This window comes from Ranitomeya imitator, chromosome 4, assembly GCF_032444005.1.
Source record: "Ranitomeya imitator isolate aRanImi1 chromosome 4, aRanImi1.pri, whole genome shotgun sequence".
Taxonomy (NCBI): domain Eukaryota; kingdom Metazoa; phylum Chordata; class Amphibia; order Anura; family Dendrobatidae; genus Ranitomeya; species Ranitomeya imitator.
The window spans coordinates 14,614,348-14,640,433 of record NC_091285.1 but is presented as its reverse complement, the minus strand read 5'-3'; the positions used below and the strand labels follow the sequence as shown (position 1 = coordinate 14,640,433).

The window sequence follows — 26,086 nt, the reverse complement described above, 5'->3', positions numbered from 1 at the left end:
CCTATTCCTCGCTGGAAGCTTTCTGTCTGAGACAGCGCTCTGGATAATGATGTCATCCAGCTGGGCTGTCTCAGACAGGAAGCAGGATGCCGGGAGGTGAGCTGCTCTGTGAGTCTGTGTGCCTGCATGTGTGCGGTGCTGTGTGTGTGTGTGTGCGGTGCTGTGTGTTTGTGTGTGTGCGGTGTTGTGTGTGTGGTCCGGTGGTGGGGCATTACATGCGGGCAGTGTTAGCTGCAGCCTGCGACTAACGCTGCCCACTTTTAAAGAGAAATGGTATTCACGCCTCTCCACGCCCATAGGGGCGTGGGGAAGCGTGAATATTCATTTTGCTTTAGCAGCGGGGACAGGATCCTGTCTCCAGCTGCTGCTACTGGCACAGGGCGGGCCCCTTTGACTCAGCAGCCCCATAGCCACTGGCTGAGGGCCCCTGGAGCAGTGGGAGCCCTAGGCAGCTGCTGGCCAGTATGCCAGCAGAGCAGGTGTCAGTGCCTGGGCCTACCAGAGAATCCTCCGGTTCTCCGGTGGGCCAGTCCGAGCATGGGGGTAACATAATATAAAAAATAATAACCAGTACGACCAGTTATTCCACTGGCATTTTGGTATGTTTCCACTTTGAGGTCTTTTTATGCTCATTTGAAGTCAAAGTCAAAAGTGAGTTCACAAAAAGGAGAAGCCTTAGGGGGGAATTCATCAAGACTAACATCAGTTTTGATCAACAGTCAGCTGGAGTAAGATGTACCAAGTTCATTAATATTCACGTGCGACTAGATTAATTTGGTGAATTTTTGGGACTCCGAGTCAAAAAGAGTATTGTAGTTTTGAGCCTGAAAAAGCGTGCAAGTTGGTGAAACTTTACAACTATATACCTGCATGCGCTCCTGCTGGTGATAGCTGTTACCGCACAGACTTGCCAAAAGCTCTGACCATACACTTTGTGCAGAATTATTAGGCAAGTTGTATTTTAGAGGATTATTGTTTATTATTGATCAACAGCTAGGGTTTCAGTCAACCCAAAAGACAAATATCAAAGCTTAATATTTTTGGAAGTTGGAGTGTTTTTTTTTTTTTTTAGATTTGGCTATCTTAGGAGGATATCTGTTTGTGCAGGTAACTATTACTGTGCAGAATTATTAGGTAACTTAATAAAAACCAAATATATTCCCATCTCGACGTATCCAGTGCTCTGTGCTGAAAAAAGTCTGCATCCCTTAGAACTATAGATTCCGCTCTACGTGCATTGGTCCAACAGTCTTTAGAACAAGGCATCACTTTCAATCTACCACATGGATATCAAAAAGGTGATGCCATTAACTGGCATTTGTGATCATACCCATAGCGGTACCCAATTTATGTTTTCTGTTTTGGATCATATCACATTTACTGGCCTAGAATTCTAATGAATGAAAATGAGCAGGGTTGTGGACTTTCCCTGGATAAGGCAGTGTTACACCTCAGTAGAACACACAATGGAATATAGCAGAAAGTACTGTGTAAGAAGAAGCGGCAACACTCACCGATCCTGTGTGGTCCAAGTTTTTATTAATAAAACACAAACATGGTATCTTCACGGCATCGGGAAACAGACCCGTGGAAGCGCTATCGTCGGCGCGAAACGGCCGTCGTCACATCCTGCTCACCTCCCTTTTCGTCTGTTTCCCGATGCCGTGAAGATACCATGTTTGTGTTTTATTAATAAAAACTTGGACCACACAGGATCGGTGAGTGTTGCCGCTTCTTCTTACACAGTACCAGTGGCGTGACTTGTTTCCAGCGTGCACCTCGACCGGAGAGTCGGACCCATAAGAAGTGACACGTATACCGTGTGTATCACTGTTGGTTAAGGAAGGGCTGTGCGGCGGTTTTGCCCTAGATTGCTTTACTTGGAATATAGCAGAAATATGGAATGAAACGTGTGGATATCACCGCACCCAACAGTATCTGATGAGACTTATCACAACAGCAGCACAAATAAAGAAGGACTTTAGTTCTACTCATTAATCTCCCAACAGTAATCTCTACTCCTGAAGGTCTTGTTCCTTGTTCCTTTCTTTCCCTACATTCCGCCTGATAATTGTAAGGGTTTTGTGCTTGTGTGTGTCTCTCTCCATTTCGTTTAGTAACTTACCACATTTCTGCATACAGTGACTCCACCAGCAGAATAGTGAGTGCAGCTCTGGGGTATAATACAGGATGTAACTCAGGATCAGTAATGTAATGTATGTACACAGTGACTGCACCAGCAGAATAGTGAGTCCAGCTCTGGGGTATAATACAGGATGTAACTCAGGATCAGTAATGTATGTACACAGTGACTGCACCAGCAGAATAGTGAGTCCAGCTCTGGAGTATAATACAGGATGTAACTCAGGATCAGTAATGTAATGTATGTACACAGTGACTGCACCAGCAGAGTAGTGAGTGCAGCTCTGGGGTATAATGCAGGATGTAACTGAGAATCAGTAATGTAATGTATGTACACAGTGACTGCACCAGCAGAATAGTGAGTGCAGCTCTGGAGTATAATACAGGATGTAACTCAGGATCAGTAATGTAATGTATGTACACAGTGACTGCACCAGCAGAATAGTGAGTGCAGCTCTGGGGTATAATACAGGATGTAAGTCAGGATCAGTAATGTAATGTATGTACACAGTGACTGCACCAGCAGAATAGTGAGTGCAGCTCTGGGATATAATGCAGGATGTAACTGAGAATCAGTAATGTAATGTATGTACACAGTGACTGCACCAGCAGAATAGCGAGTGCAGCTCTGGGGTACAATGCAGGATGTAACTCGGGATCAGTAATGTAATGTATGTACACAGTGATTGCACCAGCAGAATAGAGAGTGCAGCTCTGGGGTATAATACAGGATGTAACTCAGGATCAGTAATGTAATGTATGTACACAGTGACTGCACCAGCAGAATAGTGAGTGCAGCTCTGGAGTATAATACAGGATGTAACTTAAGATGGGGGGATTGGTTCTCTTGACTTGCCCTATATATAATTTTCCATCTTTATCCTTTAGCTCATACCTTCCATTACTTTGCTGCTTTTTCCCATAGGTTGTGACTTCGGACTGTATTTGTCGGGGTGGGTGGGGGGGGGGGGGGTGGCCTTTGAGTGTTCTCACCTCAGTTTTCCAGCAGTGACTAGCTACTGAAAACCTAAACATTGAGTTTGAAGAAAATCCAAACATATCACATTCTTTGCCTTTAACATATTAAGATTTTCTGCAGGTTTTGGTTTGCAGCATTTCATTTTTGCATTTCAGAATCTGAATTTTGTTTTTGCAGCAAAGCTGACGGTGAACACTGGAGGCGCACAGGTTACAAGCGCCAGAATAATATTAGGTAATAAAAAGTGCCAAACTGTTCTCTACTGAAAATAATGCCATAAAAATATTCTATTAAAAGAGTGGCCTCCAAAATACAGGGGAATCAGCATAGGTATACGATTTTGGCTTACTGCAGCAAACACTAGGGGGAGCTCTCTACATACCCATTTACTCATGTTACATCTCACCTATGCTGGTTGACAAAGATATTAAATAGCACGGACAGGTGCCACTGGTGCAGAAGGGAAGAGTATGTGCAAAAAATGTACTGAAGCCAAGCTTCGTAGCAGAACTGGAGTGGCAGAGAGAAAAGTGCAGCAAAGCTAGAACAGTGGACGTGTTGTAGTGGAGGCTACGTGTAGATGTGCTGGAATAGCAAAGGTGAAACAGTGGAGACCACATAAAGGAGAACTAGAACAGCAGAGTCATTGCAATAGAAAAAAGTTGAAGCAAAGTTGTAGGAGTGGAGACAATATGAAGCCAAGCTGGAAGAGCAGAGTTGTAGCAGTGCAGAGCTGGAACAGTGGAGTGGTGGTAGTGGAGACCATGCAAAGCAGAGCTGGAACAGCATGGTGCAGAGCTGAAGAATCAGATCTGTGGCAGTGGAGACTAGAAAACGTCGAGCTGGAGCAGTGAAGACCAGAAAAAGCCGAGCTGGAGCCCAGGAGTGGTGGCAGTGGAGATCAGACAAAGAGGAGCTGGATCAGCGGAGAGGTGGCAGTGGAGACCAGAAAAGGGCAAGCTGGACCAGTGGAGTGGTGACAGTGGAGACCAGAAAAAGCTGAGCTGGAGCAGTGGAGTGGTGAGGTGACATTGGAGATCAGATGAAAACGAGGTGGAGCAGTGGAGTGGTGGTAGTGGAGACTAGAGAAAGTTGAGCTGGAGCAGTGGAGTGGTGACAGTGGAGATCAGATGAAAACGAGGTGGAGCAGTGGAGTGGTGGCAGTGGAGACCAGAAATAGCCGAGCTGGAGCAGCAGAGTGGTGGCAGTGGAGATCCGGCAAAGTCGAGCTGGAGTAGCGGTGTGGTGGCAGTGGAGATCAGAAAAACACAAGCTGTAGCAGGGAGTGGTGGCAGTGGAGTCCAGAGAAAGCCGAGCTGGAGCAGTGGTGTGGTGGCAGTGGAGATCAGAAAAAGCTGAGCTGGAGCAGGGAGTGGTGGCAGTGGAGACCAGAAATAGCTGAGCTGGAGCAGTGAAGTGGTGGCAGTGGAGATCAGAAAAAGCCGAGCTGGAGAAGTGGAGTAGTGACAGTGGAGACCAGAAAAAGACGAGCTGGAGCACTGGTGTGGTGGCAGTGGAGATCAGAAAAAAATGAACTGGAGCAGCGGAGAGGTGACAGTGGAGACCAGGCAAACTAGAGCTGGATTAGTGGTGTGGTTGCAGTGGAGATCAGAAAAAAACGAGCTAAAGAAGTGGAGTTGTGGCAGTGGAGACAAGGAAAGGCCAAGCTGGAGCAGTGGAGTGGTGGCAGTGGAGATCAGAAATAGCCGAGCTGAAGCAGCGGAGTGGTGACAGTGGAGACAAGGCAAAGCCGTGCTGGAGCAGCGGAGTGGCGGCAGTGAAGACCAGAAATAGCTGAGCTGGAGCAGCGGAGCGGTGACAGTGGAGACCAGAAAAAGCCGAGCTGGAGCAGTGGAGTGGTGGCAGTGGAGATCAGAAAAGGCTGAGCTGGAGCAGTGGAGTGGTGGCAGTGGAGACCAGCAATAACTGAGCTGGAGCAGTGGTGTGGTGGCAGTGGAGATCAGAAAAAGCCGAGCTGGAGAAGGGAATGGTGGCAGTGGAGACTAGAAATAACTGAGCTGGAGCAGTGGTGTGTGGCAGTGGAGATCAGAAAAAGCCGAGCTGGAGCAGTGGTGTGGTGGCAGTGGATATCAGAAAAAGCTGCGCTGGAACAGGGAGTGGTGGCAGTGGAGACCAGAAATAGCTGAGCTGGAGCAGTGAAGTGGTGGCAGTGGAGATCAGAAAAAGCCGAGCTGGAGCAGGGAGTGGTGGTAGTGGAGACCAGAAATAACTGAGCTGGAGCAGTGGTGTGGTGGCAGTGGAGACCAGAAAAAGCCGAGCTGGAGCAGTGAAGTGGTGGCAGTGGAGACCAGTAATAGTTGAGCTGGAGCAGTGGTGTGGTGGCAGTGGAGATCAGAAAAAGCCGAGCTGGAGCAGTGGTGTGGTGGCAGTGAAGACCAGAGAAAGCCGCGCTGGAGCAGTGAAGTGGTGGCAGTGGAGACCAGAAAAGATGAGCTTGAGCAGTGGAGTGGTGGCAGTGGAGACCAGTAATAGCGGAGCTGGAGCAGTGGTATGGTGGCAGTGGAGATCAGAAAAAGCCGAACTGGAGCAGTGGAGTGGTGGCAGTGGAGACCAGAAAAAGCCGAGCTGGAGCAGTGAAGTGGTGGCAGTGGAGACAAGAAAAGATGAGCTGGAGCAGTGGTGTGGTGGCAGTGGAGATCAGAAAAAAATTAGCTGGAGCAGTGGTGTGGTGGCAGTGGAGACCAGAAATAGCTGAGCTGGAGCAGTGGTGTGGTGGCAGTGGAGACCAGAAAAAGCTGAATTGGTGCACTGGAGTGTTGGCATTGGAGACCAGAAAAAGCCAAGCTTGAGCAGCAAAGTGGAGGCAGTGGAGACCAGGCAAAGCCAAGCTGGAGCAGTGGTGTGGTGGCAGTGGAGACCAGGCAAAGCAGAGCTGGAGCAGTGGAGTGGTGGCAGTGGAGACCAGAAAAGACGAGCTGGAGCAGTGGAGTGGTGGCAGTGGAGACCAGTAATAGCTGACCTAGAGCAGTGGTTTGGTGGCAGTGGAGACCAGAAAAGGCCGAGCTGGAGCAGTGAAGTGGTGGCAGTGGAGACAAGAAAAGATGAGCTGATGCAGTGGTGTGGTGGCAGTGGAGATCAGAAAAAAATTAGCTGGAGCAGTGGTGTGGTGGCAGTGGAGGCCAGAAATAGCTGAATTGGAGCACAAGAAAAGATGAGCTGATGGAGTGGTGTGGTGGCAGTGGAGACCAGAAAAAGCCAAGCTTGAGCAGCAAAGTGTTTGCAGTGGAGATCAGGCAAAGCAGAGCTGGAGCAGTGGAGTGGTGGCAGTGGTGAGCGGAGCTGCAACAGCAGAGTCAGGGTGCTAGAGTCTTGATAAAGCAGAGCTGAGCTACTAAATAGTGTACACAGATGTTGCTGAATAATCAGTGGACATCCCGCTGGCGGCAGGATGTTATTGGAGAAGAGATGCAGCTCAAATCTCTGAAAGTGAGACAGACAGCAGAGTAACAACTCAGCTCCCAGTGAATCACCAGAAACCTATACTTTATATGGGGGGAAGCGCTCTCTAGTGACAGCTTTCAGAATTATTTCTAGAAGTATGAAATGTCCACTATTTACAGAGATTTGCTCATAATCCAGACTGGTGGGAAGTAGGAGAAATACTGAACTGGTGGCTACAGATACGACTACTGTAGTGTAAGTGACTTGGTAACTTAATTCACTGGATCTCCACTATTACAATAACACCACATTCTTATAGTGTTTTAATGTTTATTTTTGCACAATAAAAATGTCACATTTAAAAGGATTTTAAAAATTCAGCTGATGCAGGTTCGGTCCCTGAGCTTGTGGACGCCATACCAGAACTCACCACGAGTTGTCCACGAAGAGTCTTTTTCTATAAGGTTGCTGTTGTTCTGGTGTGAGAAAGGGTTAAACCTTAGTTTCCGACACTTCGAGAATGTGATTGTTCTAGGAAGTTGTGATGAGACCAGAAGGAACTGATTACAAGAAGTGACTTTAACCAGTTTCTGGTGCAATGAACTTCCAACATCTGGGTTTTTTTTCCACTAAATTTATCTTATAGTCAAAACTAGAGATCATAGCGGTGGATTAGACTTTGGGGAGTTTCCTTGTACACTATAATCACCTCTCATTAATATGTATATTTGTGCTAATTAATGTTTCATCTATGATTTTACATTCACTGTGTTAATATGCTTTTATATTTTATTGCACAGTCACAGCTCTGCCAGAGGAAGATGACGGCCTGTAAAATTTGTGTGTTTCCAGATCTCATGTGAATTTATGTTCAGTGCACTTGTCTATCCATTTTCAGGAATCCATTCTATGTGCCGTGTGCCTGTAAGGATGATAAAGCTATAAAAGCTTATGAGTTAAACTATGTCTTGTGGAGACCAAGAGAGGTTGGGCAGACTGTGAATGACAGACAGAGGTCACTGCTGACAGTGTCAATTGCAGAGGGAATATGTGGTGAGCAGGAACCACATTGCTGAGTGGGGGCTAGCAAATGAGTGGTAGAAACATCTCAAATTGTGTTTTGCACCAGGTTAGAGAAGGAAGATAGCCTCTGGATCTGGCCCAGGTATGGAAAACCAGCCACTTATTTTAGCGAAGAAGAAAGGACTGCTTTGAAAGTGTCCCCTTGATCGGAGTTGGGCAAGGAGGCAAATACATGCTGCTTAAACTCCAGGTGAGCAGAGCAGATAGAGAGTGCAAGCGAGTGTTACCTAAAATATCTATCATAGCCAAAGTCAGGTGAGCACTAGCCAACTGCATGAGAGGGAGTGATGCTAGTCATAGCCCTGTGGCTACTCCATGGAGCGTGAGCTCGATAGCAGGAAGATAAGCTGTGTCAGGCTTAATAAGGAACCCAGAGAAGTAACGTGGTAGTCTGGGAGGAGATGGTTTCCAGAGCTGGGCCATCCTTCAACCATGTGAGGCTGGCAGCACCTATTGGGACTGTCTTTGAGGAACCAGAAGTGTGGTTGGTTTGAGTGTGTGAAAACTAGGCCTCGGGGACCAGGAAGGAGGTAGAGGTGCCGGCTCAGGCACACCACATTTTGCTAAAGTTGTTCTTTTCAGTGTTCATGTTCTGCAACATTCCAAGATTCTTGCCTCCATATTGGATGGCTGTCAATCAAGCCACATTGAACCGTTCCTATAGTTCGGTTTCCCACCAGGGAGCCGGTAAAGACAGTAGTATAGTGACATCCATCTTTTACCCAAACAGTAAAAGTATTCTCCAATGTACGAGCCCTCAAGCATTTTCAACCCTCTAGTTTAGAGCTTGTTTAGATGAGATGTTTTTCAGTGTGTAGGTTGTCTATGCACCAAACAAATGACGCACGGACCAATGCAAGTTGAAGGGCTAGTTCCGATGAACTGTCGGTCGTCTTGGAAAAAAAAATAGCATCAACCATTTCTCTGAAAATGTTTTGCGATCTGACTCTCCCATTTGACTCAGTGGGTGTGAAAAAACAAACACATGATATAAGGGTTCCATATCTTGTGCATCCATTTTTAATTGTATTTGGCCTTGTATTCACAGCTCACCCAATCCAATATGGTCCACATGGTAAAGATGAGTCCAGACACTGTCTTGTTGTTTTTCCTTCCCCAGGTACTCCAGTCCAACACTGGTGGGACTCACGCCAATCGAACAGTTATCATCTGGGTTATAACTTGTTTAGGCCGAAATACCCCTTTATGGGGCTTCACACACTAATCGTAACTTCTTCTTTTTTTTATACTTCTCCAGAACTTTTTGACATGTCTTCCTCCTGCAAGTTTGTCAGAAAACAACTCTGTTCTGCTTCCAAAACCAGAGATGCCTGTGCATCTCGTCGACACTTCTATCGAAACAGCTTTTCCCCTGACTGGACCTCACAGAGACACACTGGACTTTGTTCAGAGGGATTGGTTGGAGAGATTCCAATTCCGGCTGAGGCTTCATGATCGAGGGAGGGAGAACTCATGACAAACAGCACACGAGTTATAGGAAGTGCAGCTGCGCAGAAGAAGACACAGGACACTTTGCACCATGGCTCTCAGGGCGGACTCCTGTGTTGTCCTGAACGATGGGCATAAAATGCCGGTGATTGGGTTTGGCACCTACGCCCCCAAAACGGTGAGTAAGCAGAAGGTAAAGCTATACACTCCTCGTAGAAAATTCTACCCTTGTTTGCAGCCTTGATATTATTTTCGGAAGTTTCGGAGAAAAAAGATGAGCGATGCATATAAAAATCTGATCACGATTACATCTGGCAGTACACCAAAGAACAAGCCATAGAGGGCGTCAAGTCGGCCATTGAGGTTGGATATCGGCACATCGATGGTGCCTATATGTATGAGAATGAAGTTGAGGTCGGCCAAGCCATCAGAGCAAAGATTGCTGATGGGATGGTGAAAAGAGAAGATATTTTTTACACCGGGAAAGTGAGCAAACTTCATAAACTTTGATTTTTCTCATTAATGTGTCCTTTAGGGGATGATGTTTAGTTGCAGGCGTGTTCATTTTCAATATTTTTTTTCTGCAGCTTTGGAATAATAACCACACTCTCGAGAGGGTCCGACCGGCCTTGGAAAAATCTCTGAAGGATCTACAGCTGGATTACATGGATCTCTTCATTATCCACTCACCCGTAGCATTTAAGGTTAGGACAGTTATGGAGCAGTACATGGTTTTTGCAGTAAGAAACTGTTCTGCAAACTCCAGCTGAAACAGAGGCCATCACAGTCTCATTTTTGTCCTTTTTCCCCTACAGCCTGGAGATGATCTCTATCCGATGGATGAAAATGGGAAATTGATTTTTCATAACACAGATATCCGGGATACATGGAAGGTAAATATACTGCTGGATATAGAAAATTGGCTGAAGGAAAATGTTCCTACCCCATGAAAATTTATTGCGTTGAAGCCTTGGTATTACTCAGTAAGGGTTTACACTTTTCACAGTTTTTGCATGTTTTTTTTTCTAAAATGACCACAAACTGTAAGAAAAAAATCAACTACCAGTTTTGGTTGGCATATTAGGACATTATCCTGAAGTGGGAGCCACTATATGGTCATCCATTCGATTGGCTTTCATGTAATACCACACTCCACCTTTAGTGGCCACTGCAGGGGAAGTTTATAGCCAGCACAACTTCCTGTGATCGCCGGGGTGGTCTCAACAAAATAGCCCCCCACTTTATATTAAACCACTGACTAATTTGGCAATTTCTAGGCCATGGAAGCATGCAAAGACGCAGGCCTCGTCCGATCCATCGGAGTCTCCAATTTTAACCGAAGGCAACTGGAGCTGATTCTCAACATGCCAGAACTCAAGTACAAACCAGTGTGCAACCAGGTAATTATCATGGATTTCTCATTAAAATTAATTCTCCCACCCCCAAAAAATATAATACTTTCTGTCGTGCTCCAATTCTTGGTGTGTCGTAATGCCATCTTTATGGTTGATTATCAAACTTAAGATGTTAACAAGCGGATGTATAAATCTTTATATACAGGTAGAATGTCACATATTCCTGAATCAGAGCAAATTACTGGACTTCTGTAAATCTCATGACATTACACTGGTTGGATACAGCGTACTGGGGTCCAGCAGAGATGAGACCTGGTAAGAAAAACTACATTTATTTACCGAATGTAATAGAGGAGGACATAACAAAATCAGCCCAATGTACAAGAATATAACTACTATAATACCGCTCCTATGTACAAGAATATAACTACTATAATACTGCCCCTATATACAAGAATATAACTACTATAATACTGCTCCTATGTTCAAGAGTATAACTACTATAATACTGCTCCTATGTACAAGAATATAGCTACTATAATACTGTCCCATATGTACAAGAATATAACTACTATAATACTGCTCCCTATGTACAGAAATATAACTACTATAATGCTGCTCCTACGTACAAGAATATAACTACTATAATACTGCTCCTATGTACAAGAATATAACTACTATAATACTGCTCCTATGTACAACAATATAGCTACTATAATACTGCCCCATATGTACAAGAATATAACTACTATAATACTGCCCCATATGTACAAGAATATAACTACTATAATACTGCCCCCTATGTACAAGAATATAACTACTATAATACTGCTCCTATGTACGAGAATATAACTATTATAATGCTGCCCCCTATGTACAAGAATATAACTACTAAAATGCTGCCCCCTATGTACAAGAATATAACTACTATAATACTGCCCCTATGTACAAGAATATAACTACTATAATACTGCTCCTATGTACAAGAATATAACTACTATAATACTGCCCCTATGTACAAGAATATAACTACTATAATACTGCCCCTATGTACAAGAATATAACTACTATAATACTGCCCCTATGTACAAGAATATAACTACTATAATACTGCCCCTATGTACAAGAATATAACTACAATAATACTGCTCCTATGTACAAGAATATAACTACTATAATACTGCTCCTATGTACAAGAATATAACTACTATAATACTGCCTCCTATGTACAAGAATATAACTACTATAATACTGCTCCTATGTACAAGAATATAACTACTATAATACTGCTCCCTATGTACAAGAATATAACTACTATAATACTGCCCCTATGTACAAGAATATAACTACTATAATACTGCCCCTATGTACAAGAATATAACTACTATAATACTGCCCCTATGTACAAGAATATAACTACTATAATACTGCCCCTATGTACAAGAATATAACTACTATAATACTGCCCCTATGTACAAGAATATAACTACTATAATACTGCCCCTATGTACAAGAATATAACTACAATAATACTGCTCCTATGTACAAGAATATAACTACTATAATACTGCCCCTATGTACAAGAATATAACTACTATAATACTGCCCCTATGTACAAGAATATAACTACTATAATACTGCTCCTATGTACAGGAATATAACTACTATAATACTGCCCCCTATGTACAAGAATATAACTACTATAATACTGCCCCTATATACAAGAATATAACTACTATAATACTGCCACTATGTACAAGAATATAACTACTATAATACTGCTCCTATGTACAAGAATATAACTACTATAATACTGCTCCTATGTACAAGAATATAACTACTATAATACTGCTCCTATATACAAGACTATAACTACTATAATACTGCTTCTATGTACAAGAATATAACTACTATAATACTGCCCCTATATACAAGAATATAACTACTATAATACTGCCACTATGTACAAGAATATAACTACTATAATACTGTTCCTATGTACAAGAATATAACTACTATAATACTGCTCCTATGTACAAGAATATAACTACTATAATACTGCCCCTATATACAAGAATATAACTACTATAATACTGCCACTATGTACAAGAATATAACTACTATAATACTGCCCCTATATACAAGAATATAACTACTATAATACTGCCACTATGTACAAGAATATAACTACTATAATACTGTTCCTATGTACAAGAATATAACTACTATAATACTGCTCCTATGTACAACAATATAACTACTATAATACTGCTCCTATGTACAAGAATATAACTACTATAATACTGCTCCTATGTACAAGAATATAACTGCAATAATACTGCTGCTATGTATAATAATACATGCAGTAGTGTTATGGAATTCACATTCCTTTTATTTTTCCTGACAGCTATGATCAGAATTCCCCCAGAGTTCTTGACGACCCTGTGCTGAATGCAGTCGCTACTAAGCTTCACCGCTCTCCGGCACAGGTAGCTTTGCGACATTTTCTGCAGAAGGGAGTTGTCGTCCTTGCAAAAAGCTTCAGCCCTGAGAGGATCAAACAGAACTTCCAGGTAAACAGAAATAATAACTGACCACATTTGGCCTCATCATTGCACATATTTGGGGTCTGAAATCTAAAAAATCTATTTTTTTTTATAGATAAACGTAAATATTTTAAGATTTTTTTGCATTTTATCATTTTTTTTTTTACAGATTTTTGATTTTGTAATAAGTGATGAAGACATGAAAGCTCTTGATGGAATCCATAACAACATGCGTTACCTGACTCTTGATTCGTAAGTTTCTTTTATTATATTCAATTTGACAAAATAAAAAACCTAAAGTAGTTATGTTTACTTAAATATCTTTTAATTTTTATTTATTCAACTTTTTTTTTCATTTTAGTTGGAAAGAACAGCCCAATTATCCCTTTCACGATGAGTACTAGGTTCATTGGACAGTCACCCTGGATTCACCCTATAAATCTAGTCCTCTCGAGAAATTTGTGTCAGAAGAGACATCCTGAACATTTAGCCAACTTACATCATAAAATATAGGATACTTAAGCCTCGCCAGCTCGTCCCTTTAAATAGAGAGGTCCGCCCACTCTGGGAGTGGCTTTACTAAGCCTTGCCCCTTTTGAGGTCAGCTGATGTTTTGACTTTTGGGAAGGCGGTGTAAGTCAATGCCTCTGGCGGCTTCTCATAATCTGTGAGTACAAAATGATTGGCATTTAACTTGCCTCACCCTACTCACCTAAGACATCTGTCGGGGGACAGTCAGAAGATCTCCATAACGATTAAGTGGTGGGCTTATCCAGTGGAAATTATTGGTTCTGCTGACATTTAGTCTGATAAAATGGGTCCCGTCACATAATTTTAATGGAAGCTCGTCATCGTCATGTGTCAGGAAAGGTTAAAGCAGTCTTAAGAAACACAGCTCGTGAGACCTGTGTCTCAACTGACAGAGGAGAAGGGCTATAACATGAGAAGTAAAAAAAATTTCTCCTATATTCACTGATCATAACGTATTTTTTTTTTTTACCAGCCTCAGTCCTCTGTGGTCAAAGATCAGAGGTGAAGAGTAGTGATGAGCGAATATACTCGTTACTCGAGATTTCCCGAGCACGCCCGGGGGGTCCTCCGAGTATTTTTTAGTGCTCGGAGATTTAGTTTTTCTTGCCGCAGCTGAATGATTTACATCTGTTAGCCAGCATAAGTACATGTGGGGATTCCCTAGCAACCAGGCAACCCCCACATGAACTTATGCTGGCTAACATATGTAAATCATTCAGCTTCGGCAATAAAAACAAAATTTCCGAGCACTAAAAAATACTCGTAGGACACCCAAGCGTGCTCGGGAAATCTCGAGTAAAGAGTATATTCGCTCATCACTAGTGAAGAGTTATTTCTTCTCTCCAGCAGCAACAGTATATGTGCTTGTGATACAGCTCCTCTGTCAGTTGAGACACAGGTCACGGTGAGTAGTATTTCTTCATACTGCTGTCTGTATATGCATGTGACTAGACCGGCTGCAGTTTGCAGGACATTACTGGGGCTATTTTATCTTATTCATGGATAATCCATTTAAGAGAATGTTGTTTGCACATCTAGTTTATAATGGCTCCTTTATGGGCCAGGGATCTTTAGTACAAAGGCCAAATGTCCTCTGGGCACATGATGGATATTTCATTGAATATTATTAGTTTATATTAAGTTCATGTTTTGTGTCTGTCTGGGAAGACTATCCTCATTTATCAACCACCATACCCAGTGCCAGATACATTCCTCTACAGTGATGACACATGACCTTATATACAGTACAGCCACACATAATTATATATATATATAATTAATAATTTTATATACAGTGTAATAATGCTACCCTATATACAGTGCAGACACATCAGTGCAGTCATATACTGCTAGAAATAAATCATTCGCACTTTTTCATAATTCTTTTTTTTATGCATTTGGTCGTCACTAATGTTTTTTTTTAGGGTTTTATAATAAGTAAAATTCTATTATATGTATCGTACATCAATAACAATAAAATAATCTTCATTTTAAAATAATCTGTATTTTATTATTTTATATTTATTATGATTAATGGTTTTTCCCACGTGACATAATCAGGGTCCATCCTGTTGGGGGCTCCTGGCACAAGGTAAGTCCTTTAATATTCATCGAGGAAGGGGTATTTAGGATGATCCTGCCATCTGCAGAATATAATAAAGGGTCGTTAGAAGCAGGACTGACGAAGGCGGATATATTTACTTCCCCTAATTAACATTTACTTACTGTTGAGTAGTAATATAACGCATATTTTTGTTCAGGCCGTCCAGGGTCTTCATTTCTTCATCGCTTAATTGGAAGTCAAAGACCTGAAATATGGATGAGATGCAATGTAAAGCATGGGGGAGGCACGGGGTGCATCTAGCTAACCTGGATCGTATCTGTGCCAACTCACCTGAAAATTCTGTTTGATTCGGGTTGGGGTGAAGCTCTTTGCCAGGACAACGATCCCCTTCTGTAGTAGGTATCTCAGGGCCAACTGAGCGGGGGTCCGGACGAGCTTTTTTGCTATAGCGTTCAGCACGGGATCTTCCAATAGAACTGGAGAATCCTGGTCAGTCCTATAAGACACTATATGAGTGGAGGTTCTCCAATCAAAACTTTAGATTTTTTAAGTACAATGGGTGGGTAGGGGGTTAAAACTTTTTGTCAGGTAGACCTGCCTTCGCCCTACGGGACACTATAGTTAATGACCATAAGGCACAGCAGTTCACTAGAGATGAGTGAATTGATTCAATGCAAATCAAATAAGTCTTGGATTTCCAGTAATTTGCTGGATTAGAGCCAGTATAAAAGCAGAAGCAGGAAATGCAGTAGCCAGTTTTTGGTGAATACTACGGATTTGCACATATATTGATAGATGTCAATTGTACACCCTGGGTGTAAGAAGAAGGAACATCCACCATAGTTTATATCCTACCATTTCTCATCCCTGCTTGAGCCCAGTACGCTGTACGCCACCAGTACAATACCATGAGACTTAAGGAACTCCAGGAGTTTGCTTTGATTTAGGTAAATGTGACACTCCACCTTGAAGAAGAAAAAATAATAGATATTTTTAGAATTAGAGACTTTTTCTTCTAGAAACAACAACGCCATACCTGTCTACAAGTCGTGTCTAGTATCTTTGTATACAAAAAGCTCCCCCTAGAGGTGGCTGCAGACAGGATCTTATCATGTGTCTCTGTATACAGGGAGCTCCCCCTAGTGGTGGCTGCAGACAGAATCTTATCATGTATCTCTGTATACAGGGAGCTCCCCCTAGTGGTGGCTGCAGACAGGATCTTATCATGTATCTCTGTATACAGGGAGCTCCCCCTAGTGGTGGCTGCAGACAGCATCTTATCATGTATCTCTGTATACAGGGAGCTCCCCCTAGTGGTGGCTGCAGACAGGATCTTATCATGTATCTCTGTATACAGGGAGCTCCCCCTAGTGGTGACTGCAGACAGGATCTTATCATGTATCTCTGTATACAGGGAGCTCCCCCTAGTGGTGGCTGCAGACAGGATCTTATCATGTATCTCTGTATACAGGGAGCTCCCCCTAGTGGTGGCTGCAGACAGCATCTTATCATGTATCTCTGTATACAGGGAGCTCCCCCTAGTGGAGGCTGCAGACAGGATCTTATCATGTATCTCTGTATACAGGGAGCTCCCCCTAGTGATGGCTGCAGACAGGATCTTATCATGTATCTCTGTATACAGGGAGCTCCCCCTAGTGGTGGCTGCAGACAGCATCTTATCATGTATCTCTGTATACAGGGAGCTACCCCTAGTGGTGACTGCAAACAGAATCTTATCATGTATCTCTGTATACAGGGAGCTCCCCCTAGTGGTGACTGCAGACAGGATCTTATCATGTATCTCTGTATTCAGGGAGCTCCCCCTAGTGGAGGCTGCAGACAGGATCTTATCATGTATCTCTGTATACAGGGAGCTCCCCCTAGTGGTGGCTGCAGACAGGATCTTATCATGTATCTCTGTATTCAGGGAGCTCCCCCTAGTGGAGGCTGCAGACAGGATCTTATCATGTATCTCTGTATACAGGGAGCTCCCCCTAGTGGTGGCTGCAGACAGGATCTTATCATGCATCTCTGTATACAGGGAGCTCCCCCTAGTGGTGGCTGCAGACAGGATCTTATCATGTATCTCTGTATTCAGGGAGCTCCCCCTAGTGGAGGCTGCAGACAGGATCTTATCATGTATCTCTGTATACAGGGAGCTCCCCCTAGTGGTGGCTGCAGACAGGATCTTATCATGTATCTCTGTATACAGGGAGCTCCCCCTAGTGGTGGCTGCAGACAGGATCTTATCATGTATCTGTATACAGGGAGCTCCCCCTAGTGGTGGCTGCAGACAGGATCTTATCATGTATCTCTGTATACAGGGAGCTCCCCCTAGTGGTGACTGCAGACAGGATCTTATCATGCATCTCTGTATACAGGGAGCTCCCCCTAGTGGTGGCTGCAGACAGGATCTTATCATGCATCTCTGTATACAGGGAGCTCCCCCTAGTGGTGGCTGCAGACAGGATCTTATCATGTATCTCTGTATACAGGGAGCTCCCCCTAGTGGTGGATGCAGACAGCATCTTATCATGTCTCTCTGTATACAGGGAGCTACCCCTAGTGGTGACTGCAAACAGAATCTTATCATGTATCTCTGTATACAGGGTGCTCCCCCTAGTGGTGGCTGCAGACAGGATCTTATCATGTATCTCTGTATACAGGGAGCTCCCCCTAGTGGTGGCTGCAGACAGGATCTTATCATGTATCTCTGTATGCAGGGAGCTCCCCCTAGTGGTGTCTGCAGACAGAATCTTATCATGTATCTCTGTATACAGGGAGCTCCCCCTAGTGGTGGCTACAGACAGGATCTTATCATGTATCTCTGTATACAGGGAGCTCCCCCTAGTGGTGACTGCAGACAGGATCTTATCATGTATCTCTGTATACAGGGAGCTCCCCCTAGTGGTGGCTGCAGACAGGATCTTATCATGTATCTGTATACAGGGAGCTCCCCCTAGTGGTGGCTGCAGACAGGATCTTATCATGTATCTCTGTATACAGGGAGCTCCCCCTAGTGGTGGCTGCAGACAGGATCTTATCATGTATCTGTATACAGGGAGCTCCCCCTAGTGGTGGCTGCAGACAGGATCTTATCATGTATCTCTGTATACAGGGAGCTCCCCCTAGTGGTGGCTGCAGACAGGATCTTATCATGTATCTCTGTATACAGGGAGCTCCCCCTAGTGGTGGCTGCAGGCAGGATCTTATCATGTATCTCTGTATACAGGGAGCTCCCCCTAGTGGTGGCTGCAGGCAGGATCTTATCATGTATCTCTGTATACAGGGAGCTCCCCCTAGTGGTGACTGCAGACAGGATCTTATCATGTATCTCTGTATACAGGGAGCTCCCCCTAGTGGTGGCTGCAGGCAGGATCTTATCATGTATCTCTGTATACAGGGAGCTCCCTCTAGTGGTGGCTGCAGGCAGGATCTTATCATGTATCTCTGTATACAGGGAGCTCCCCCTAGTGTTGGCTGCAGGCAGGATCTTATCATGTATCTCTGTATACAGGGAGCTCCCCCTAGTGGTGGCTGCAGACAGCATCTTATCATGTATCTCTGTATACAGGGAGCTCCCCCTAGTGGTTGCTGCAGGCAGGATCTTATCATGTATCTCTGTATACAGGGAGCTCCCCCTAGTGGTGACTGCAGACAGGATCTTATCATGTATCTCTGTATTCAGGGAGCTCCCCCTAGTGGTGGCTGCAGACAGGATCTTATCATGTATCTCTGTATACAGGGAGCTCCCCCTAGTGGTGGCTGCAGACAGGATCTTATCATGTATCTCTGTATTCAGGGAGCTCCCCCTAGTGGAGGCTGCAGACAGGATCTTATCATGTATCTCTGTATACAGGGAGCTCCCCCTAGTGGTGGCTGCAGACAGGATCTTATCATGCATCTCTGTATACAGGGAGCTCCCCCTAGTGGTGGCTGCAGACAGGATCTTATCATGTATCTCTGTATTCAGGGAGCTCCCCCTAGTGGAGGCTGCAGACAGGATCTTATCATGTATCTCTGTATACAGGGAGCTCCCCCTAGTGGTGGCTGCAGACAGGATCTTATCATGTATCTCTGTATACAGGGAGCTCCCCCTAGTGGTGGCTGCAGACAGGATCTTATCATGTATCTGTATACAGGGAGCTCCCCCTAGTGGTGGCTGCAGACAGGATCTTATCATGTATCTCTGTATACAGGGAGCTCCCCCTAGTGGTGACTGCAGACAGGATCTTATCATGCATCTCTGTATACAGGGAGCTCCCCCTAGTGGTGGCTGCAGACAGGATCTTATCATGCATCTCTGTATACAGGGAGCTCCCCCTAGTGGTGGCTGCAGACAGGATCTTATCATGTATCTCTGTATACAGGGAGCTCCCCCTAGTGGTGGATGCAGACAGCATCTTATCATGTCTCTCTGTATACAGGGAGCTACCCCTAGTGGTGACTGCAAACAGAATCTTATCATGTATCTCTGTATACAGGGTGCTCCCCCTAGTGGTGGCTGCAGACAGGATCTTATCATGTATCTCTGTATACAGGGAGCTCCCCCTAGTGGTGGCTGCAGACAGGATCTTATCATGTATCTCTGTATGCAGGGAGCTCCCCCTAGTGGTGTCTGCAGACAGAATCTTATCATGTATCTCTGTATACAGGGAGCTCCCCCTAGTGGTGGCTACAGACAGGATCTTATCATGTATCTCTGTATACAGGGAGCTCCCCCTAGTGGTGACTGCAGACAGGATCTTATCATGTATCTCTGTATACAGGGAGCTCCCCCTAGTGGTGGCTGCAGACAGGATCTTATCATGTATCTGTATACAGGGAGCTCCCCCTAGTGGTGGCTGCAGACAGGATCTTATCATGTATCTCTGTATACAGGGAGCTCCCCCTAGTGGTGGCTGCAGACAGGATCTTATCATGTATCTGTATACAGGGAGCTCCCCCTAGTGGTGGCTGCAGACAGGATCTTATCATGTATCTCTGTATACAGGGAGCTCCCCCTAGTGGTGGCTGCAGACAGGATCTTATCATGTATCTCTGTATACAGGGAGCTCCCCCTAGTGGTGGCTGCAGGCAGGATCTTATCATGTATCTCTGTATACAGGGAGCTCCCCCTAGTGGTGGCTGCAGGCAGGATCTTATCATGTATCTCTGTATACAGGGAGCTCCCCCTAGTGGTGACTGCAGACAGGATCTTATCATGTATCTCTGTATACAGGGAGCTCCCCCTAGTGGTGGCTGCAGGCAGGATCTTATCATGTATCTCTGTATACAGGGAGCTCCCCCTAGTGGTGGCTGCAGACAGGATCTTATCATGTATCTCTGTATACAGGGAGCTCCCCCTAGTGTTGGCTGCAGGCAGGATCTTATCATGTATCTCTGTATACAGGGAGCTCCCCCTAGTGGTGGCTGCAGACAGCATCTTATCATGTATCTCTGTATACAGGGAGCTCCCCCTAGTGGTTGCTGCAGGCAGGATCTTATCATGTATCTCTGTATACAGGGAGCTCCCCCTAGTGGTGGCTGCAGGCAGGATCTTATCATGTATCTTTGTATACAGGGAGCTCCCCCTAGTGGTGACTGCAGACAGGATCTTATCATGTATCTCTGTATACAGGAAGCTCCCCCTAGTGGTGACTGCAGACAGGATCTTATCATGTATCTCTGTATACAGGGAGCTCCCCCTAGTGGTGGCTGCAGACAGGATCTTATGTATCTCTGTATACAGGGAGCTCCTCCTAGTGGTGACTGCAGACAGGATCTTATCATGTATCTCTGTATACAGGGAGCTCCCTCTAGTGGTGGCTGCAGGCAGGATCTTATCATGTATCTCTGTATACAGGGAGCTCCCCCTAGTGTTGGCTGCAGGCAGGATCTTATCATGTATCTCTGTATACAGGGAGCTCCCCCTAGTGGTGGCTGCAGACAGCATCTTATCATGTATCTCTGTATACAGGGAGCTCCCCCTAGTGGTTGCTGCAGGCAGGATCTTATCATGTATCTCTGTATACAGGGAGCTCCCCCTAGTGGTGGCTGCAGGCAGGATCTTATCATGTATCTTTGTATACAGGGAGCTCCCCCTAGTGGTGACTGCAGACAGGATCTTATCATGTATCTCTGTATACAGGGAGCTCCCCCTAGTGGTGGCTGCAGGCAGGATCTTATCATGTATCTCTGTATACAGGGAGCTCCCCCTAGTGGTGGCTGCAGGCAGGATCTTATCATGTATCTCTGTATACAGGGAGCTCCCCCTAGTGTTGGCTGCAGGCAGGATCTTATCATGTATCTGTGTATACAGGGAGCTCCCCCTAGTGGTGGCTGCAGGCAGGATCTTATCATGTATCTCTGTATACAGGGAGCTCCCCCTAGTGTTGGCTGCAGGCAGGATCTTATCATGTATCTCTGTATACAGGGAGCTCCCCCTAGTGGTGGCTGCAGGCAGGATCTTATCATGTATCTCTGTATACAGGGAGCTCCCCCTAGTGGTGGCTGCAGGCAGGATCTTATCATGTATCTCTGTATATAGAGAGCTCCCCCTAGTGGTGACCGCAGACAGGATCTTATCATGTATCTCTGTATACAAGGAGCTCCCCCTAGTGTTGGCTGCAGGCAGGATCTTATCATGTATCTCTGTATATAGAGAGCTCCCCCTAGTGGTGACTGCAGACAGGATCTTATCATGTATCTCTGTATACAGGGAGCTCCCCCTAGTGGTGGCTGCAGGCATGATCTTATCATGTATCTCTGTATACAGTGAGCTCCCCCTAGTGGTGACTGCAGGCATGATCTTATCATGTATCTCTGTATACAGGGAGCTCCCCCCAGTGGTGACTGCAGACAGAAACCTTTCATCTGAAAGTTATTTGATTCATGAAAAAAGGTCTTACAGTATTGAAAAAGTGATAAAGTCATTTCCCCTCATGAGTTACCTGGTTGCAGACTGGTTTATATTTTAGTTCTGGATTGTTTAGGATCAATTCTATTTGACGCTTATTAAAATTGGAAACTCCTATGGACCGAACCAACCCGGCATCTTTACATTCCTCCAGAGCCTAAAAAATGATCAAGAATCAATTGCTTTTGTGTAAAAAGTCAGTACGACCACTGCCAAACCATATCGGAATGTACTGAGCACTTCACCTTCCAAATTTCTCGAATGTCTGTGTTATGATAAATTAATTTTCCATTTTCATCAGTGGGGAAGAGATCGTCTCCAGGCTGAAATGACATTTACACAGAAACTGTCGACCAATTTACAGTATAATACAAAGTTCAAAAAGATGGTGGAAAAATAATGATACTGTAGACTGAACGCAATAATAGCACAATAAGGTCATATGCTGCCCCCAGTAGTGACTGCAGGGAGTGAGCCCTAGCCTATGGACTATGAAGACTAATGAGGAGAACCGATGATCTATATCCAGGTTTTGCAGGTTTTGGTCTAGGAAATGTTTGCCTTCATGGTGATAATTTCTAGCCTCAAGAGGCCATGCCCGTTTTCTACCCCTCCATTACTCTAAGACCTCCTCCCCAAATGTTTGATTGGATGCTGGGACTCAAAATACCTTCTCAGATCACTGATTTCTGAGAGGTTTTGGGCATTTTCGATGAGGCCAAGATTTGCCAATTTCCAAAGAAATGGGACACTTCTTGGACTTTCCGAAAGCGTTCTACAACCAGTAGAGTGGTTGACCGCTATTATGGTATCCAACAGTCTAGAAAATGTTGCCTTCCATCACTCTAACAATTGTTATGATCTTATAAAGACCTGATTAAAACAATTGTACTGTCTAGAGACCCTACACTGACTGTAGTAATCTATTATGTAGTGCAACGAGGTAGGGGTTTCCAACCAGGTCTTAAATCTCCAAGTGCCACCTGCCTGCCCCGCAGCAGTGGAGAAGGCTTCCTCTATGCCTTGCTGAATTATTCAGTATTTTTATTAGATGATATATATTACTTGGTTCCATATTTTTTTTTGCATTCCGTCCTCTTTACACTGACCTTGAGTTCAATTGGGTTGTGTATTAGGAACAAATCCATATAATCGAGGTCAAGATCTTTCAGGGATTCTTCAAGAGCTGGACGGACTCTATCCGGAGCTTGGAAAGTGGACCAGAGCTGAAAGAAAACATCGAAACCACCAAAGGCTAAATGTATCATTTCCTCATTTTGGCTGTTTCACTCATTAAGAAATTGCAGCTGCATCCCCTTCCTATCCCCTCCCCCCCCCACCTATCTTATCCTTACTGCTTTCTATTTACTAGGTTGCTCTGACTTTTTCCAGGAGCGGAGGAGGTTTCCAAAAGCATCTGGAAAGTGAGGAAGATATCAAATTCCATTATGAAGTCTTATATAATCACATGTTCTGTTAATATATGCATAAAAGTTGCAACAATATGAATGGCCTCACTTATCTATTCAGACTTATAGGATATTCTGGGGCCAACCTCCATTTCCTAATGGTCTTTAACGTCTGGTTTTTATGAGGAGCAACTTTTAAAGTAAGTTTCTCCATACCTTCCCAGTGTAGAAAACATCTTCTCTCTTCACCGTCCCATCCGCAATCTTCTGTTTGATGGCTCGGCCAACCTCAACCTCATTCCCGTAGATGAAGGCACAGTCAATGTGACGATACCCAACTTCCAGGGCAACCTTTACCCCATCTTCTGCCAAGTTCTTGGGAAACTAAAAAGAACTTTGTTTTACAGTTCAACTCATACTAACTAATTTCACCAATTTTATTAGTGATTGAGTGAATGTACCAAAGTTCTAATTATTCAGAATTGCTAAAATGTTGCCATCAAATTAGATTTGCATCGAATTTATTGAATGTACTGTGCTATGCTCTGAGGATAATACATGTGAAAAAAAAACTTAGTCACTGGGACCTCACCTGTACCACTGCATAGTAGAGTTGAGCGACCTTGACCTTTTTAGAGTCGAGCCGGGTTTTGCGAAACCCGACTATGTCCAAAGTCGGGTCGAGTGAAATCGGCCGATTATGACGTAAAGTCGGGATCGACCGAAACACGAAACCCAATGCAAGTCAATGGGGCAGCATAGTCGGCAGTGAGTGGGGGCCAGGAAAACACCTAGAGTGCCCATTTTAATGTCAAAACCATCCATTCTTCTTAATGAAGCTTGTCAAGCGTAATTTACCTTATAATAATTGGAAGGCATTTGAAATTGGGGGTCATTTGGCTAAAGTTGTGGGGGGTAGGGCTGGTTCAAGTAATTAGTGGGCCCAGGAAATCTGGACCACGTCACGGCAGTGGAGCAGGGAGAGGTAAGTATTTCAACTTTGCAAGTGCTGTGAACCTGAGCAAGCAGGGGGGGCCCACTCGTTGGCATTGGCACTGGCACAGGGCCCCTCAAAGTACAGCGGTGTGTTTGCACGGCGGGGGCGCCTCCCACCGGCAGCAACACTTTTGCGTACTATGAGAGGCCCTGTGCCAGTGACGTCGCCAACTAGTATTCCTCCCCCCACCTGATGAAGGAACCTGCACTTTCATCTGCACCTTCCTCTTTGTCCCCGTGTAAGGTGGTATGGTATGCGGGAAGAGCAACCTGACTTTCAGCAGGGTCACAATGTTGTTGTGTAGCGTGCACGGGGAATGTTGCGTTATGGGTCAATGTACCAGCAGACTCATCTATCACTGGCTGGGCAATGGGCACGATGAAGTGGAAACACAGATATAGGCCCAAAGAAGAAAGTGGGCTAAATGCAGTTCAAAATTGGTAACACAGGAATAACCAGGGGGCATTGCAGTGGAGGACAACTGGAATGAGAGGCTGACACAGAGAGTAGGGCCAAATCAGTAAGTAGTCGAAATGCAGTTCAAAATTGGCAACCGTAGTAAACAGGCGGCACAGCTTTGTTCAGTGGAGGAGAACAGCAAGGAGTGGCAGACACCGATAGTAGGCCCCAAACCAACTAGTACGCCAAATGCAGTTGTTCCATTTAACCACAATTTAATGAGAGCCTGAAGATAGAAGCTCAGGAAAGGCAACCTGGGGAACACCTTGGAGTGTAACACACCATCTCTCTCCACCCCATACCCATTTTGTATGGCCTAATGCAGTGTACTTTTCTACAACTACTAAACGAGAGTCGGAAGACCGAAGCAATGGCAAGGAAACCTGGGGAACACCTTAGAGTGTAACACACCCTCTCTCTACACCCCATACCCAATTTGAAGGTCTAATGCAGTGTAGTTTCCAAGAACTACTAAACGAGAGCCGGAAGATCGAAGCTCAGGAAAGGCAACCTGGGGAACACCTTGGAGTGTAACACACCCTCTCGCTACACCCCATACCCAATTTGAAGGCCTAATGCAGCGTAGTTTCCAACAACTACTAAACGAGAGCCGGAAGATCGAAGCTCAGGAAAGGCAACCTGGGGAACACCTTGGAGTGGAACACACCATCTCTCTACACCCCATACCCAATTTGAAGGCCTAATGCAGCGTAGTTTCCAACAACTACTAAACGAGAGCCGGTAGATCGAAGCTCAGGAAAGGCAACCTGGGGAACACCTTGGAGTGTAACACAACGTCTCTCTACACCACGGAAGGGATGATTCTTAGGAAGGAAGGCTGTTGGAAATAAGCATTGCGCGTCCGAGGGTGATTAGATTCTTATTAGGTATATACTCACCCTCGGACGCGCCCTGCTTCTTTATTTGGAATGAATGTTTATTTGCAATGTGGTGTTGACTTTCTCTATTATTTTGGTAATTAATGATTTTATTATTTTCATTATTTTGCATCTTCTCGGCAATAATATAAAGAAGACGCGACAGGACAACACTCGGTGGATGCCATATGTGTGTTTTCAATTTAAAAAAACTTTCAGTTAACTACTTGCAGGAGAAAGTAATTGTAGCTGGTGGCCATTTTTAGTACTGTACCAGATTTTAGTTGTGTGTTTGTTTTTAATGTTAAAATGTCTGCATTTGATATCTCACCAGTATTTTCTTTTTTATAAGCAAAATACTTATTTTTATATTTTCTGATGTTGGTTCCAGGGG

The 26,086-nt window shown here is 44.5% G+C and overlaps 2 protein-coding genes across 4 annotated transcripts in view; one reads left to right on the top strand and one right to left on the bottom strand.

Moving 5' to 3' along the window:
* Nucleotides 1-9,074: 9,074 nt before the first annotated feature.
* On the top strand, nucleotides 9,075-14,986 carry LOC138675128 (aldo-keto reductase family 1 member C1-like). Of its 3 annotated transcripts, none has more exons than XM_069763119.1 (9): nucleotides 9,075-9,233; nucleotides 9,374-9,541; nucleotides 9,643-9,759; nucleotides 9,871-9,948; nucleotides 10,333-10,455; nucleotides 10,616-10,725; nucleotides 12,818-12,983; nucleotides 13,126-13,208; nucleotides 13,318-14,986. In XM_069763119.1, the coding sequence occupies exons 1-9, from the start codon at nucleotides 9,147-9,149 to the stop codon at nucleotides 13,358-13,360; spliced, it is 975 nt and encodes a 324-aa protein (XP_069619220.1). In that variant the 5' UTR covers nucleotides 9,075-9,146; the 3' UTR covers nucleotides 13,361-14,986. The 3 variants fall into 3 exon arrangements, with proteins under 3 accessions (XP_069619220.1, XP_069619221.1, XP_069619219.1); XM_069763118.1 differs by having other exon boundaries at nucleotides 9,081-9,248; XM_069763120.1 differs by lacking the exon at nucleotides 9,374-9,541 and having other exon boundaries at nucleotides 9,079-9,233; nucleotides 13,318-14,111.
* The window catches only part of LOC138675132 (prostaglandin-E(2) 9-reductase-like), a 24,545-nt gene continuing 13,430 nt past the window's right edge, over nucleotides 14,972-26,086 (bottom strand). The window contains exons 2-9 of the mRNA XM_069763124.1: nucleotides 23,575-23,742; nucleotides 23,059-23,175; nucleotides 22,195-22,272; nucleotides 21,984-22,106; nucleotides 15,907-16,016; nucleotides 15,382-15,547; nucleotides 15,213-15,295; nucleotides 14,972-15,130 (exon numbers count right to left, since the gene is read on the bottom strand). Of these exons, the coding sequence (XP_069619225.1) occupies nucleotides 15,088-15,130; nucleotides 15,213-15,295; nucleotides 15,382-15,547; nucleotides 15,907-16,016; nucleotides 21,984-22,106; nucleotides 22,195-22,272; nucleotides 23,059-23,175; nucleotides 23,575-23,742 (888 nt within the window). The 3' untranslated portion in view covers nucleotides 14,972-15,087. The remainder of the gene's footprint in view (nucleotides 15,131-15,212; nucleotides 15,296-15,381; nucleotides 15,548-15,906; nucleotides 16,017-21,983; nucleotides 22,107-22,194; nucleotides 22,273-23,058; nucleotides 23,176-23,574; nucleotides 23,743-26,086) is intronic.